Here is a 13,835-nt window from a genome sequence, read left to right as displayed (position 1 = left end):
ACTACATATCAGGGTGATTTTATTTTTTTTTATTTTTTGGAGTTTCGGTGTTTGGACATTTACCGGCATACACTGGTTCCAGCCCTCAGCAGGTGCACACTATGGTGGGAAAGGCAGATAGTATGAGCAGACATGATGCGGCCGTGGTGAGATCTAGGGCACCTAGGGCTTCTTGACTCAGCTAAGACTGAGCCCCGGAAGGAGCACGTCGGCCCTCATGGCACGTGAACTGGGTCATTGTCATCAGTGCAAATGACCATGAACATACGTATGAGCAGTTCCTGCCCAGAGAGTCAACATTAATGCCCCAGACCTGGTTCCTTTTTATTGTTTTGATTTTTAAAATTTTTAAGTCCAACGTGGGGCCCCGCACTCGTGACCCCGAGCCGGCCAGGCTTCACGACAGTTCATGACGTCTCGGAACCTGCTTCCCCAGAAAGCTGGGGAGAAAGTGGCCATGGCTCAAGGCACGTCTTGAGTAAAGTGTGTTTCGAATTTAGGGGACAGTTTTTAAACCCCACATGCGTTACACATTTAATATGATGTTTAAAAATTAGATTTTTGTATTAAGGCAGAGGTGGGGCTGTGAAATACTGTAATGAAGAGAGAATGGTGTTTACTCCCCGTCATTCATCCCGGGCTTCTAGAAACTTCTTCACACACTGCCTCTGCGGTGCACGTAGTGTTGTCATCCTCATTAATAGAGCTAACGCTTACGAAGCACCCATGTTCATGATCTCGTTCGCTGCTCATCACACAGCTCATCCCCTGACCCTAACCAGGCCAGGCGGATGAAGCCCTGCTCCTCAGATGAAAGGATGCTGCTTTCTGGAAGCTTCCTGGCGCTGAAGCATGTCCGCAGACCTGTCTGGCTTATTGACCGCTGAATCGCTGAGGTCAGACGAGCCCCGTGATTCCCGTCTACCATATAGACGTGGCAGCCCGGGCCCAGAGCAGGGACACGCCGTGCCCAAGCCACGCAGCCGGCGAGGGGCCGCGTCAGGAGCTGACTCAGCTCGGTGTTCCCGGAGGGCCTGCACCCTGCACCGTCCTTAGACGGCTCTCCTGACTTCCTCAGGAGGATGCAACCCACACATTCATTTCATAAATATTTATTGAACACCGACGTGTCAGATGTCAGCGATTCAGCGGCGAACAAGCCCGACAGGTGTGGTTGGGGCGTGATTCAGCTGTGACCCTGGAGCTGAATCGTAGCCAGAAGAGCAGGAATCCGTGGGGCTGGCCCGGGGCGAGGAGGGGGCAGGTTGGGGCCGTGGGATGAGCTGTGAGAACAGCATGTGCCAGAGGGAAGAGCTTTGGCACAGCTCAGAGCTGCCGGCCGACAAACGCACTGCTGAGATTCATCTTCCTGGCAGACGCTCCCAAACACGGGCAGAGCCCTGGTGGCGTGACGCACGGAGCCCCACGCGCACTCCCTTTCTGTCACTTGCTCCCAAGAGGCGGGGTTGCGGGCGGCCTTGCCCAGGAGGTGACCCTGAGGAGGTGCCATTGCTAGATTGGGAACATGGGGGTCTGCTGATCCCCTCTGGGCCCACACAGCCCCGGCGGGGCGGCGGGGTGGCTGCAGAGCGGATACCCCGGCCATGGGCTGAAAGTCCCCCACGCTTTCAGAAAGCTGGATTTCACGTCTTGGTTCCACCTCCAACGGGCTGCACGGCCTCACCAACACCAGGCAGTGTCTCCTGGACTCAGTTTTCTTTCCTGTAAAATAGGGTCAGAAACCGCCACCTCCCTGGTGGGCTCCAGGTGTGTTTAGGGGCCCTGGGCAGTGTTGTAGGAAGTTGATTCCCTGTGGCTTTCGTCAGCCAGGCTGGGGTCTTGCCACGGGCCCTGGGGCCTGAAAGCGTCCTTGGTCCCCCTCCCCACCTCCCTGGGGGCCTGACATCTGGCCCGTTCTCAGGAGTCCTGTCTACGGTCACGGGCTTGGGTTTGCAACTGTGGCAAAGGAGCGCCGTTTCGGCTGTGCTGTTCAGTGGTCCGCGACGCGTGACTCCAGCCACCGGAGACAGGCCGGGGGTGACAGAGTGGAGGAGGCCTTCTCTAGAAATGAGGTTTGCCCTTGGCGAGCCTCGGAGAACCAGGGGTCCAAAGAGTGCTCTTCAGAGAGCATCTGTCGATGTCCGGGGTCGGAGGTCAGCTCGCCACGTGGGAGTCACAGGTGCAGCGATGGAGGGAGGCTGGATGCGTGCAGGCCCGGTGATGGAGGCGTGTTTTGGTGAAAGGTCACCATGATGTAAGGTTTTAGTCCCCTGGGGGTGACACACAGGTGTCTTCTAACCACCAGGAACCACCATCTGACCTGCAGGCCAGCGTGGACGGGGCTGCCGCGGGGCCCCCTCCCCTGCAGGCTGGTGCCGGGCACTCCAGGAAGCCCACTCTTGGGGAGACAGGGCAGCGTAAGGAAAGGGTCCTGGGGCGGGATGGGCTGCGTCCCAGCGCTCAGTTTCTGCTCACCCACTGTACAACTTTGGGCTCTTCCGGACACTGCAGAGGCCTCAGTCTCCTCCTCTGTAAAATGGAAGCAGTAGAACCCAAGCCTCTGGATCATCAGGTGGGTGAGATGAGAAATCCAGGGACTGGTGTGCAGTAGGTCCCCCTCAGTGTCAGCCTCCCCGGTCGGTCTGTCGGGGACTGTACTTGTCCCTGGGAAGCCCCGAGCAGCCTCGGACAGTGCACGCATCTCATATAAGAAAGGGTTTAAATTGTCTGATGGTGGGTGGGAAAGGGGCTGGAGTGTCTAGGCCCTAAGTTCTGGTTGAGCTGTTGGGGCGGCAGAGGCTGGAGGGGCTGCGCAGGCCCAGGGTGCTGGTGATGCCCCTGGGAAGTGGGCCTTGGCCTCCTGATTTACCTTGCACCCCCCCCACCTCCTTCCCACAGTGGCCAGTGGGGTATTGGGACCGCAGTCCTGTTCATCCAGTATTTTCTCATACTTCTGGAGGCGTGAGCCCCCGCTGTGGGCAGGGCTGCTGTCCCCTGAGGCCTCTCTCGTGGGCTGTAGACACTGCCTTCTCCCTGTGGATCCTCCCTCTGTGGGTGTCTGCATCCCAATCCCCTCTCTTATGATGACAGCCGTCAGATTGGATCAGGGTTCACCTAGTGACCTCATTTTAACTTAATGACCTCTTTAAAGGCCCTGTCTCCAAATACAGTCACATTCTGAGGTTCTGGGAGTCAGGACCCCAGCCTGTGAATCTGGGGGACCACAGCTCAGTCTAGAGCAGCACTGTGCAGGGTCCCGGGAGGAGAGCCTCTGGCCACCTTGTCCTCATGGTTCTGCTAACGCCTTTGGTGTCGTCCTGCAGCCCAGACTTAGCAGGAGCGGCATGATCTGGGCCTCACTCCTACCCAGCGAGGACCCCCAGGTCCCCTGAGCTCTCGCCAGGCCAGGCCACTCTCAGAACCAACAGTGCGATGGGCATGCTTCCCCTGCGACGCTGTGAGTGGCACGACCCAGGGCATATCTGTGTTTCCCGGGTGGTGACTGGCTGAGGTGAGGCCAAGGAGGCCCTTGGAGAAATGTCTCGTCTCCTGTCCTTTGTGTTCTCTGTGGGGAGCGTGGGACTAAACCCCGGAAACGGTGCTCCCAACTCAAAAGCTGCCCTTGAGGCTTTACAAATTCTCTGTGGGGCCATGCAGACAAGGACCAGCCTCCAAGTGCTGGGCTCAGGCGGCCCCATCAAGTGCACAGTGAAGGCGGCTTGTCTTGTCTTTTGGAATAAGGTCTCACCAGTTCAGGAGAACACGCCGGAAGGATGCACATGGAACCAGCAATTGCTTCCTTGTCTTTTCATGCTTCGGCATTTTGTTTTCTTTTATTAATTGAAATTTTTAAAAACCAGAGACGTCCAAAGGATGGCATGGGCTCCCCACCCAGGTCCGGCCCCTGCACCCACCCTCCTTGGGCTACCGCTTTGCCGTTCCTACCAACTCAGCCTGTCCCCCTAAAGTGAACAGAGGTGGACAGTTTGCCCTATCTGCTTGAGATTTTAAAAATACAAATAATATGTTAAAGATTGAGATGAGGTCCCTCATATTCTCCTTCCCAGTTCCCCATCCCTCACCCTGGAGTCAACCAGCACCACGAACTTGGTCTGGGGTTCAGGTGTGGTTTTACTATATAAACACCCCTATGTACACATATGTACACACAGACACATGTATATGTGTGTATTATATATGTATACGATATGCACATGTAATATACACATATGTGTGTGTGTCTGTATCCATGTGTACCTGTAAGTTATACAAACTGTGGTCTGTATGTTTTAAAGTTGGCGTAAATAGGACCATTAGTGTTATATTCTCCAACTTACTTTTCTAACCCAACACTGGATTTGGGACTTACGTATGCTGACGTTCACATGGCTCTAGGTTGTTCCTTTTCCCTGCTGTGTAATACTCCACCTGACTGCCCCGCCGTCTATTTACCTGTCCCCCCATGAGAGTCGTTTGAATGGTGCCCACTGGTGATTTAAACCCCACCCAGGCTTTAGTCCAGTGGAATCACAGCTGAGTCCTAGGAGCAGTTCTGCTTCATGCCTTCGGGGGTACCTGGCCCTGAAGCTGCTGAGGCGGAGAGTGCCGCAGACCCCGTGCCATCGTGACGCCCAGTGGGTGCTCCGTGACGTGGGTCTCTGCTCTTGCTGCGTCACCGAAGGCAGTCCAGCGTCAGTGTCTTGGCATCTCCGTCAGCCTGGCCTTCTGCAGCTGGGAAATGTTCATATATGGCGGTGCGACTAATCTTGGAGAGGAGTCGGGACCGCAGGGGTCTGCATTACTGGTTTGATTCCCAGTGGGGCAGGCGAGCGCACACACGGCCTTCTGTGCCGTCCCGTCCCCGGGACTCTGCCCCAGAGGGAACTCCCCCGGAGGGAGGCTGCATCTCATCCAGTCCAGAGAATGCCGGGCCTCCCTGCTGGATGGTGGTTATTTTTGTCTGAAGCTCGGTCAGGACCCTGGAGAGTTGCCAGGGTCAGAGTGGGAACTGCCCGGTTCCCATGGCTCCTTGGCCATGCTCAGCCTCGCACTCTGCCTCCCTGCCCCTCCGCGCTGTGCCCCTGCCGATGCCTCTGCTGGATGTTGTCTTGCAAACCTAGCCAACTCAACTGATGAGAGCGGGTTGCGGCTCGTGTGGGGGAAGACCGAAGGAGCCTTGATGGAAGGACACGGCCCCTTGGGGTCCCAGGCGGGTCAGCACCCTGGCGGGGTTCCGCAGCCCCTTCTTCCAGCTCCTCGCCCGCGGTCAGCGCTGCCCCGCAGGTGGGGACTGTGGTTTTCCTCGTCTCTCGCCCCAGCCCGAGTGGGAGCTCCCCGGGGCAAGGCGCAGTGTCTATAGCACAAACTAGATGCCCAGGAAAGCTCCTGTGACTGACGGACTCTCCCTTGGAGGTGAAGCAGAGGCGAGATGTGTGAATAAACACACTCTTTCAAGCCCTGCCTTGTCCTCTCGGACACTCTGTGACCGTCTAGGGAGAGAGGAACCAGGGTAGCTCCACCTCTCCTGTCTGTGGGACCTCGGTTACTGAGCTTCTGGGAGCCTCGGTTTTCACGTCTGCAAAGTGGGGAGAGGGATAGCTGTTCACTGCTCAAGCTCACGCTGGAGCTGGTTTAAGACTGATCGACTTCTCCCCCCACTGCCCTCTGCTTTCCTTCAGAGCTTCCGCGCCCCAGCGCTGCCTCAAGAGCCCAGCCTGCTTGGTCCCCCTGGTCCTCGCTCCCTGCGTGGCGCCATGAGCTGTGTCCTGAACAGAGTCGTCCCCTTGGGGCTGGTGCTGCTGGTCTGCGGAGCCCAAGGCTTTTTCCTGCCCAACGTCACCCACTTGGAGAAGCTGCTCAGCAAATACCAGCAGGACAAGCCCCACTCCCGGGTCCGGAGGGCCATCCCCAGGTCGGACAAGGAGGAGATCCTCATGCTTCACAACAAACTGAGGGGCCAGGTGTACCCCCCGGCCTCCAACATGGAGTACATGGTAAGCGCTTCATCCAGCCCCATCCGCCGCCCTCCTCCGTCTGAGCAGCAACGGGGCCGAGTCCGTGAGAGCTGGGGTGTCTGTCAGCGAGGGGCTGGCAGAGGGGGTACAGTGGAGGGTCTCCCGTGAGCCTGGGGAAATCCCATGCGTAAGGAGCAGAGGGGCAGCCGGCCCTCCAAGCCCATGCCTCCGGCCCCACATCCACGCACGCCCCTCTGTTTCCGCCAGGACCGCTTCCCGTCCTCCCAGCCCCGTGACACACCTGCGGCTTTTCTCCCGTTTTATAGACTAGGAAACTGAGGCCCGAGGTCAGAGACGGTAGTGGCAGAACGGACCGCAGGACCCAGGCTCGCAGCCACCATCCCGCGCCCAGTTTAAACCCTGGCACCCCCACTGCCCCTGCCCGCTTCCTGTCTGCCCAGCCTGTCCCCCCAACACCTCGATCAGCCCTGGGGCTTCTCACCTCCCACGTTGTCCCCTGCTGGCCCGCCCTGAGCCCTGCCTCCTGCGCCCTTCCTGACCTTCAGCAAGCCTGTCTCCTGCTCAGGAGCCTCAGGGCCCTCTGTGCCCAGGATGGAGCCCAGATGCTCCTGCCTGGCTCTGGAGGCCTTCGATCACGAGCTCATCTGTCCTGAGAGGCCACTCGGTGTTCCCCGAAGATGCCGCCAGGCCCTCCCTCCCCCAGGAGTCCTGTCCCCACCTCATGCCTTATCCCGTCGTAAGCAAGCCTCACTCAGAACCCAGCTCCTCTCCCTCCTCTGGACTCTACTGTCCCGTTTCATGGTGCCTTGGGCTCTGATGTAGGTGGTGCTCGTGATCAGGGAGCACCCCGCGTGCCTGGGAGCCCCTCAGTGTCGCCGTCTCTGCCCTCACGAGGTGGCCCGTCACTGGCTACAGGGCAGATGAAAGGCTTGCCCTTCTGGGCAAACACCCTTGGAGCAAGGCTGTCCTTTGGGAACTCGTTATGAAACCATTTCTTCTTTCCCTCAAGAACATGGCCCAGGCATTTACTCTGAAGGGGTTGTGCTAATCTTAGGAAGAGCGGGCACCCCTTCAAAATACTAATGCATCAGCAGCTGGTGCAGGCCTTTTTAGGGTTAAAGACGTAGAGAATTAGAGTAGAATTCTTGGTGGCTTTCGGTGTGGACTCTTCCCCCATCCTTCCTGACACCTGGCCTGGTCCCCGGGGGGGAAAGGACACTCTCCACCTCTCTGTATAGGTTGGCCTTCCTCCTGGGCCGTCTCCCACCCCAAGGCCCTATATGGTGCCCAGCAGGGAGCAGGGAGCTTGACTGAGCCCCAAAGCCCGGGGATCCTGGCTGCTTCCTGCCTCCTATCGGGAACAGGCTCAGTTTACGCTCGTCTTCAGGTCTCCACTCTGTGCTTGTCCAGGCTGTATGGAAGATTCGGTGCAGTGAGCAGGGCTCACATAGGCAGCAGGGAACGTCAGTGCAGCCTCTCACGAGCCTGCCATGCTTTCCTGTCTATTTTGTGTTATTTCAGGGGTGGAGCTGGGATCTGGGTCCTTAGGTCTAAATGGCTTGCCTGTCAGGGGAGCTGGGCCTTCGTTGGTGGTGTTGGCCCCTCTGAGCAGGGGCCCCAAGGCAGGGAGGTAGCACGAGGCCCAGCCCCTCCACCCCAGGCCTGCCTATCTGTTCCGGTCTCCACCCAAACAAGGGGCACTCATTTGAGAAAGTATCTTGAAAATCCAGCTTCCTGCTCAGCCGTGGCTGCTGGGGCTCCGGCCGTGGTCCTTTTGAAATAGCCGTAGCCCTGAAAGGCGGACATTAAAACTCCAAAGAGTTGAGACACCCTATTCTGAGGTTTTATAGGTGGACGGGCTCTGGAGCCAGCCTGCCGCTTGGTAGCTGGGTGACTTCAGGCAGATTAGTTAGTCTCTTTGTGTTCATGTCTCCTCACCTGCATAATCGGGGACAATAAAAGTACCTTTCTCATAGGACTGTTCGGAGGAGTTGATGAGATAATGCACAAGTGCTAAATAAGTGTTAACTATACTGTTGCTGTTACTATTTTAGTGACTTATTATTTTAGTGGAGTGGGACCAGCCCTTGGTGACAGCATGCAGAGCAAGATGAGACCCTGGGAAGCCAGATAAAGCTGGGTTGTTAAAGTTCTAACTTCCTGCTGTGTAACCTTCGGCAAGTTACCTAACCTCCCTTAGCCTCAAGGGTTTTTTTTGTTTTTTGGGTATTTTTGTCTGCAACAGTGGGAAAATATAACTTAACCTCAAGGGCTTATTCTGAGAATGAAATAAGAAAGTGATGCTAATACTGTTCTCTGGCAAGTGGCAGGTGTTCAGGTACAGGGCCTAACCCTGCCCCTGGCACGTAGTAGGTGCTTGAGAAAGTTAATTTCCTTAATATCCAGGTACTGTTTACTGAGAGCTGCTCGGCACCTCGCCTGGGGGCTTGATGCCTGCTCGTTCAACCGTCCCCCACATCCTGTTCCGGCGACATCATGAGCCCAGGTGGGGAAACAGGCTCAGAGAGGTGAAGCCGCTTGTCCACAGTCACACAGCGAGCAAGGGGCAGGGCCTGGCCCCACACTCTCACCAGTGCCCCCCACTGCCTGGCTCTTTCCCTCTTTCTTGCCCCAGTCCTCCCTTTGGGGGGTAGAGAGTGTTCACCTGTGCCTCTCTGAGGTCCTACTACGTGCCAGGCACAGCTGGAGCCAAGAGAAGGGTGGGAGGTGAAGGGCGGGAGGTGAAGGGCGGGAGGTGAAGGGCGGGCCCAAAAGGAGGCCTCGAAAGCAGGGAGGGGAGAGCTGGGTCCTTGTCTGGCTGTGTCCTCTACCTCTAGCCAGAATTTCGGAAGCCTTAACCCCCAGAGATCTGCCAGGGCCCTCCCTACAGCCATCCCCGCTGAGCTGTAGAAAATGTTATGGATGCGGACCGAAGGCACACAAGGTTCACATTGATCAGAATAAATAGTGAACTTCTGAGAAGCTAGTGAGCCTCGGGGTGGGGTCAGCGCCTGCACGCACTCTGCCCTGCCTCCCTGGACTCTGGGAAGGGCCTTAGCTGGCCATGGCCAGAGGGATCTTGGTGTTCCCTCCTGTCCCCACTGCCCTCCCCTCGCAGTGGATGGCGTCTGTTCCTTCATGGAGCATCAGCGGGTGCTTGCTTAGAGATGGAGCCACCAAGTTGGTTCGGGTAGTTTATTGGGGAGCGGGTGATGCACAAGTCCAGAAGACAGGAAGGAGGAAGTCCAACATCACGGTATACTACGGGGTCTCCCGGTGGGAGCGGGGGCTTGGATCTGCTAAGGAAAGAGAGCAGCAGGAGGATCGCCCACCCGAAGGCAGCCTGTCCCCTCCCCACTTCAGGCTGTCCCAGGCTTGGGAGAAGGATCCTAGGCAGAAGGGACACAGTGCTTGGTGGGCACGTCAAGAGAGGAGTCTGATGTCCGAGTGTACCCAGAACATCCACTGCAACCGAAACGGGGGTTGCGTCCAGGGGTGTGCCCCAGGTCCGCAGGGGCGTCTGCCCTAGGCCAGGACTCGCCCTGGATGTTCCTCAATCTCCGGCATTGAGGCCGGAAAGAGGCGGCTGGGCAGGAGGTTGGGAGGTGCTCGGCTTCATGATGTTCCGTCCTGGGGGCCCGCAGTTAGCGCCGTCAGTGTCCCGTTCCCGGCCAGGTCCTGGGGCTCTGCCTGACCGTCTTCCCATGAGCACCTACTGTGTGCCGGGGGCTGGGGCGGCCCCGAGAGGGAACAGCGCCTGCCCGCCTGGCGACTGGGAGGAGGACGGACAGCAGCTGACCGGAGGGCAATGAGCCCCCTGCTTTGTTCACCGTATTCCTTCCCGGGGAGTTATGTGCGTTCCTGGGCCGGTGGGGAGGCAGGACGGGAGGTGCAGCCTGTCTCAGATCCTCTGGCCCAGACCCTGCCCTTGCCCCCCACCCCCTCCCCCTGGGTCCGGGTGGCCTGAGCCGCAGGAGAGCAGGATGGGCTGGGACGGAGGCATTTCTTGCTCCTTTTTCTTTTTAGAACAGTAAAATACACAAAACATAAAATTCACCCTTTCAACCACTTTTAAGCATACAGTTCTGTGGTGTTCAGCATGTTCACAGGGCTGCACCGAGGGCACCCCCAGGCAAGGGGCTTGTCTCAGCATCCCGGCCAAGGGGGAGCCCAGAGCAGGAACTGCGAGGACCGCCATGGGCTGGGCTGCCCTGAGTTCTTTGCTGCCCTGCCCCTCCCCGCTTGCTGGGTCAGGAGCCCGTCCAACATCTGCGTGGACCCCAGTGTCCGAGAACGGAGACCTGGCCTGGGCTCCGTGTGGGGTCCACGCGGGGCCCGTGGCTGCAGGTTTCGTTCTTACACCATCCCTGACCCTGGCGGCCCGTGTTTCCTCTCCCTGCAGACCTGGGACGAGGAGCTGGAGCGGTCGGCGGCGGCGTGGGCTCACGAGTGCCTCTGGGAGCACGGGCCCACCAGTCTGCTGGTGTCCCTTGGGCAGAACCTGGCCGTCCACTGGGGCAGGTAAGAGCCGCCGTGGTCCCCCCTCGCTTGTGAACTGGCCGCCCCTGCAGAGCACCTACTGTGTGCTGGGCTTGGTGCTCGCTGTCTGTTGTCACGTTTAAGTCCTCAGGATCCCCCGTGCCTGTCTGAATGTGGGGAAACAGGCTCAGTGCCCAGGGTCACTTCCAAGTAAGTGGCAAAACGGATGCGAGGCTGCTTGTTGGCTCCAGACACTGATCACCAGGCTCGGGGTTTCTAGCTTGGGGGTTCCATCCCACTGCCTTGAAAGGATTCTTGAGCCCGTTGCGGCAGGGAGCTGGCCGGGTGAGCTGGGAACACGGGGATGTTGCTTATGCAGTGCTGGTTAGAGTGTCTTCTCTGCCCCGGCACGTCTGGGTTCTGCTCCTTCTCCAGGCCCAGCCAGGTTCCACCTGGCGAGCAGCTGTCCCTCACCTTCCCCTCCTCGTCTGGCCATGGGGAGGCTCGCCCTCACCACCCAGGCCCCCTTGCCCGGAGGAGGCTCTTGAGCATGGTCTCTAAGATGCACGCACTTGAGCACCCACCCAGCTGAGGGCTGGTTTCCTTAGGGGATGTGGGGAACGTGCCTTCTCGCTGGTGCAAACTCATCAACCAGCCAGACAACATGCTGTGGACGCAAGTCCTCTGGGGCCGAACCCAGGGCTGGCCAGGGGCTCAAGGCCCACTTGTGCTTTGCCGGCATCGTTGAAAAGTTGGACCGGACTTGAAGTATCCCCTCAAAGCACAGGGTGCCTGTCTTGCAGCCCAGATATTCCCCAGCTCCGTAAGCGCCTGCGTTCAGTGTGGCTGCCAATGGTCGGCTTCCTTTTGGTCAGTGCTTTTCCAGGACAGAACCTGAGCAGGTGTCATGAGGGGTCCAGACTTCACGGAAGTGAATTAACACCTGGTTTTTTTTTGTTGTCTTCTGGTGAATTCTGCTTTTTGTAAAATCAGTCTTCCGGTAGCATGAAAAGAAAATGTCTACAGGGAAAAAACCCATCATTCCTTTGGCCTGGCTCAGCAGCCAGAATATTCCTGGACTCCTGTGTAGCATCTGGCTGTGGGCTGGCATATTTTTACTTCGTGGTAACGGTGGCCAGGACAGCTTTTAATTCTTTCTCCCCTTCTCATATGGTATCAGACAGTTCTATTCCGTAGCCGTCATGGTGATCATTGTCAAGGCTGCCTTCGGGCCATCGAGCCGACAGGCCGAATGTTAGCCATTCTTGGATCTGGTCTTGCTGTTGCTGCATCAGGCTTAGTACTGGGACTGATGGCGGGGGGCTCAGAGGGCTTGCCCCTGCGGGACGCTGAGTGCCGACCTGCTTTCCCAAAGAGCCCCCTTCGTTCTCCGGGCCCCTGCAGCAGCCTGGCCGTGGCACTCTGGGGGATCAGACGGGCACGGGTGTCCCCACACAGCCCTGTGGCTCCGTGGTTCCGTGGCTGCCAGCGTCCTTCTCCAAGCAGGCCCCGGCCACGTCACTGACCACCACCATGCGCTCTGGGCTCTGATGGTAATTGTTACAAGACCTCTAACTGCCCGGCTCACCACAGTGCTCTCAGAAACGGCCAGACCCCTCGTGTCTTCTCTCTTTATCGAAACCGCTTTGTTTACACTTGCTGGTGACGCTGACCAGTGATTTGTGTTCAGTTTATTTTCTTTCCTGGGAAGAAAGCAACGATGCCAACCTGGTGGATGGGGCCGAGCGAGGGGGCCGTGGCCACCCATGGTGATGACCAGGGTGGGGGTGAGGGAGGGCTCAGGGGATCAGATCCTAAATAGGAAGTTTTGGAAAGGATTTGCCCACGTGACAGCAGGGCTCTGCATCCCTGCAGGTTTCTGCATCTTCAGTTCATTTTCTACCTTGTATCTGAGTCCTTGGGTCCCCCCACCAGCAGCTGAGAAATGAAGCCAGTCACGATGATAGAGAAACGTGAGCCTCTAGGCTCTTGTTCGGGGGTGATGGGGACCCATGTGCCCTGTCCCCCATAGCCGGCTATTTTGCAGCTTTCAGACCTTCCCCGGCGTCCCTTCTGTGCATTACCTGGACAGTTACTTACTCACTGTTTTTCTCTGCACTGACTTTAAAGGGACTCACGTTTTCAATCAAGTTGTGTTTTAACAATCATATCTGAGAAATCGGGGGTTCGTGGGCTACATGTATTTCCCCAAATGTACATGGGCATAAATACATAATTGTAATATAAACAATGACTCACTGGGGGCCAGGCAAATGTCTCCTGCACACACAGGTGGCGTGTGGGCCACCCAGGGAAATTCCTGGAACCCAGGCACTCCGGGGATGCCCAGGTGAGCTCCTTGCAAGTTTGGGTCATAGGCACTTACAGCAGGTGCTGGGCAGGATTTGGGGCTGTTTGCCCACAGCAGCCCCTTCTCCAGCCCGCCCCGTGGGTGGCTGTGCCGTGAGCTGTGGTCTCGGTCTATTGCGTGTGTGGTGGCTGGGACGTAACTAGCTGATCTGCCCTCTCAGGTACCGCTCTCCCGGCTTCCATGTCCAGTCCTGGTATGACGAGGTGAAGGACTACACCTACCCCTACCCCCACGAGTGCAACCCCTGGTGTCCGGAGAGGTGCTCTGGGCCCATGTGCACCCACTACACACAGGTAACCCCCGAGGCCCGAGCTGAGGCCTCAGCCCAGCACCCCCAGACCCCATCACTCACCTGGCCCTGCAGGACTGCTACCCAGTTGGAAAACTGCTCTGTCATCACCATAATATTTTCCTTTAATTTGGTATTATTTAAAGTACGGCTGCTGGGCTGAGCTTGGGTTTGTGACACAAGCACAGAAACGGGGAGTAAGCGCTAGAAACTTGTATGGCAATTTTCCATCGCTAGCACATTTTCCTCGTGTGTGGTTTGTTTTTGTTTGGGTGTGTGTGTGTGTGTGTGTTTAACAAACATGGATCTTCAGGGGGTTTAAGAAAAAGTCTGGTCCTTCACCCCTTCACAACATACACGCCTTTAGCGCCAGCACCCTGGAGATCCAGGCCAGACTATGTTGTCCCGCTCTGCCTTGTCCCTGGCTCTGACACGTGGATGTCATCTTTTCAGATAGTCTGGGCCACCACCAACAAGATTGGCTGTGCTGTGAACACCTGCGAGAGGATGAACGTTTGGGGAGATGTTTGGGAGAATGCAGTCTACCTCGTCTGCAATTACTCTCCAAAGTAAGAACAGGGAACATGGTTGTATGGGTTGGGATGCGTTTGCCTGGCATGGAGGACCTTTGCTCATCAAATAATGTGCTGCTTCTTGGAGCACTGCCCTCCCTGTGTATGGCCTGTGGTTTGCATGCTGGCCATGGGGCCGGCCGTCGCCT

The 13,835-nt window shown here is 57.4% G+C and overlaps 1 protein-coding gene across 7 annotated transcripts in view; it reads left to right on the top strand.

The window, feature by feature from the left end:
• Positions 1-13,835, top strand: part of CRISPLD2 (cysteine rich secretory protein LCCL domain containing 2) — a 124,328-nt gene that overhangs the window by 9,158 nt on the left and 101,335 nt on the right. For all 7 annotated transcript variants that reach the window (XR_013444450.1, XR_013444449.1, XR_013444448.1 and 4 more), the window contains exons 2-5: positions 5,679-5,993; positions 10,378-10,496; positions 12,986-13,118; positions 13,568-13,683. Coding sequence is in view for 4 of the 7 variants with exons in the window: in XM_078063806.1 (XP_077919932.1) it covers positions 5,754-5,993; positions 10,378-10,496; positions 12,986-13,118; positions 13,568-13,683 (608 nt within the window). In the remaining 3 variants the exon portion in view is untranslated. The remainder of the gene's footprint in view (positions 1-5,678; positions 5,994-10,377; positions 10,497-12,985; positions 13,119-13,567; positions 13,684-13,835) is intronic.

The sequence above is a fragment of the Halichoerus grypus genome, chromosome 15, assembly GCF_964656455.1.
Source record: "Halichoerus grypus chromosome 15, mHalGry1.hap1.1, whole genome shotgun sequence".
Taxonomy (NCBI): domain Eukaryota; kingdom Metazoa; phylum Chordata; class Mammalia; order Carnivora; family Phocidae; genus Halichoerus; species Halichoerus grypus.
Note: the sequence above shows the minus strand (reverse complement) of the source record. Positions and strands in the feature narration are given on the sequence as shown.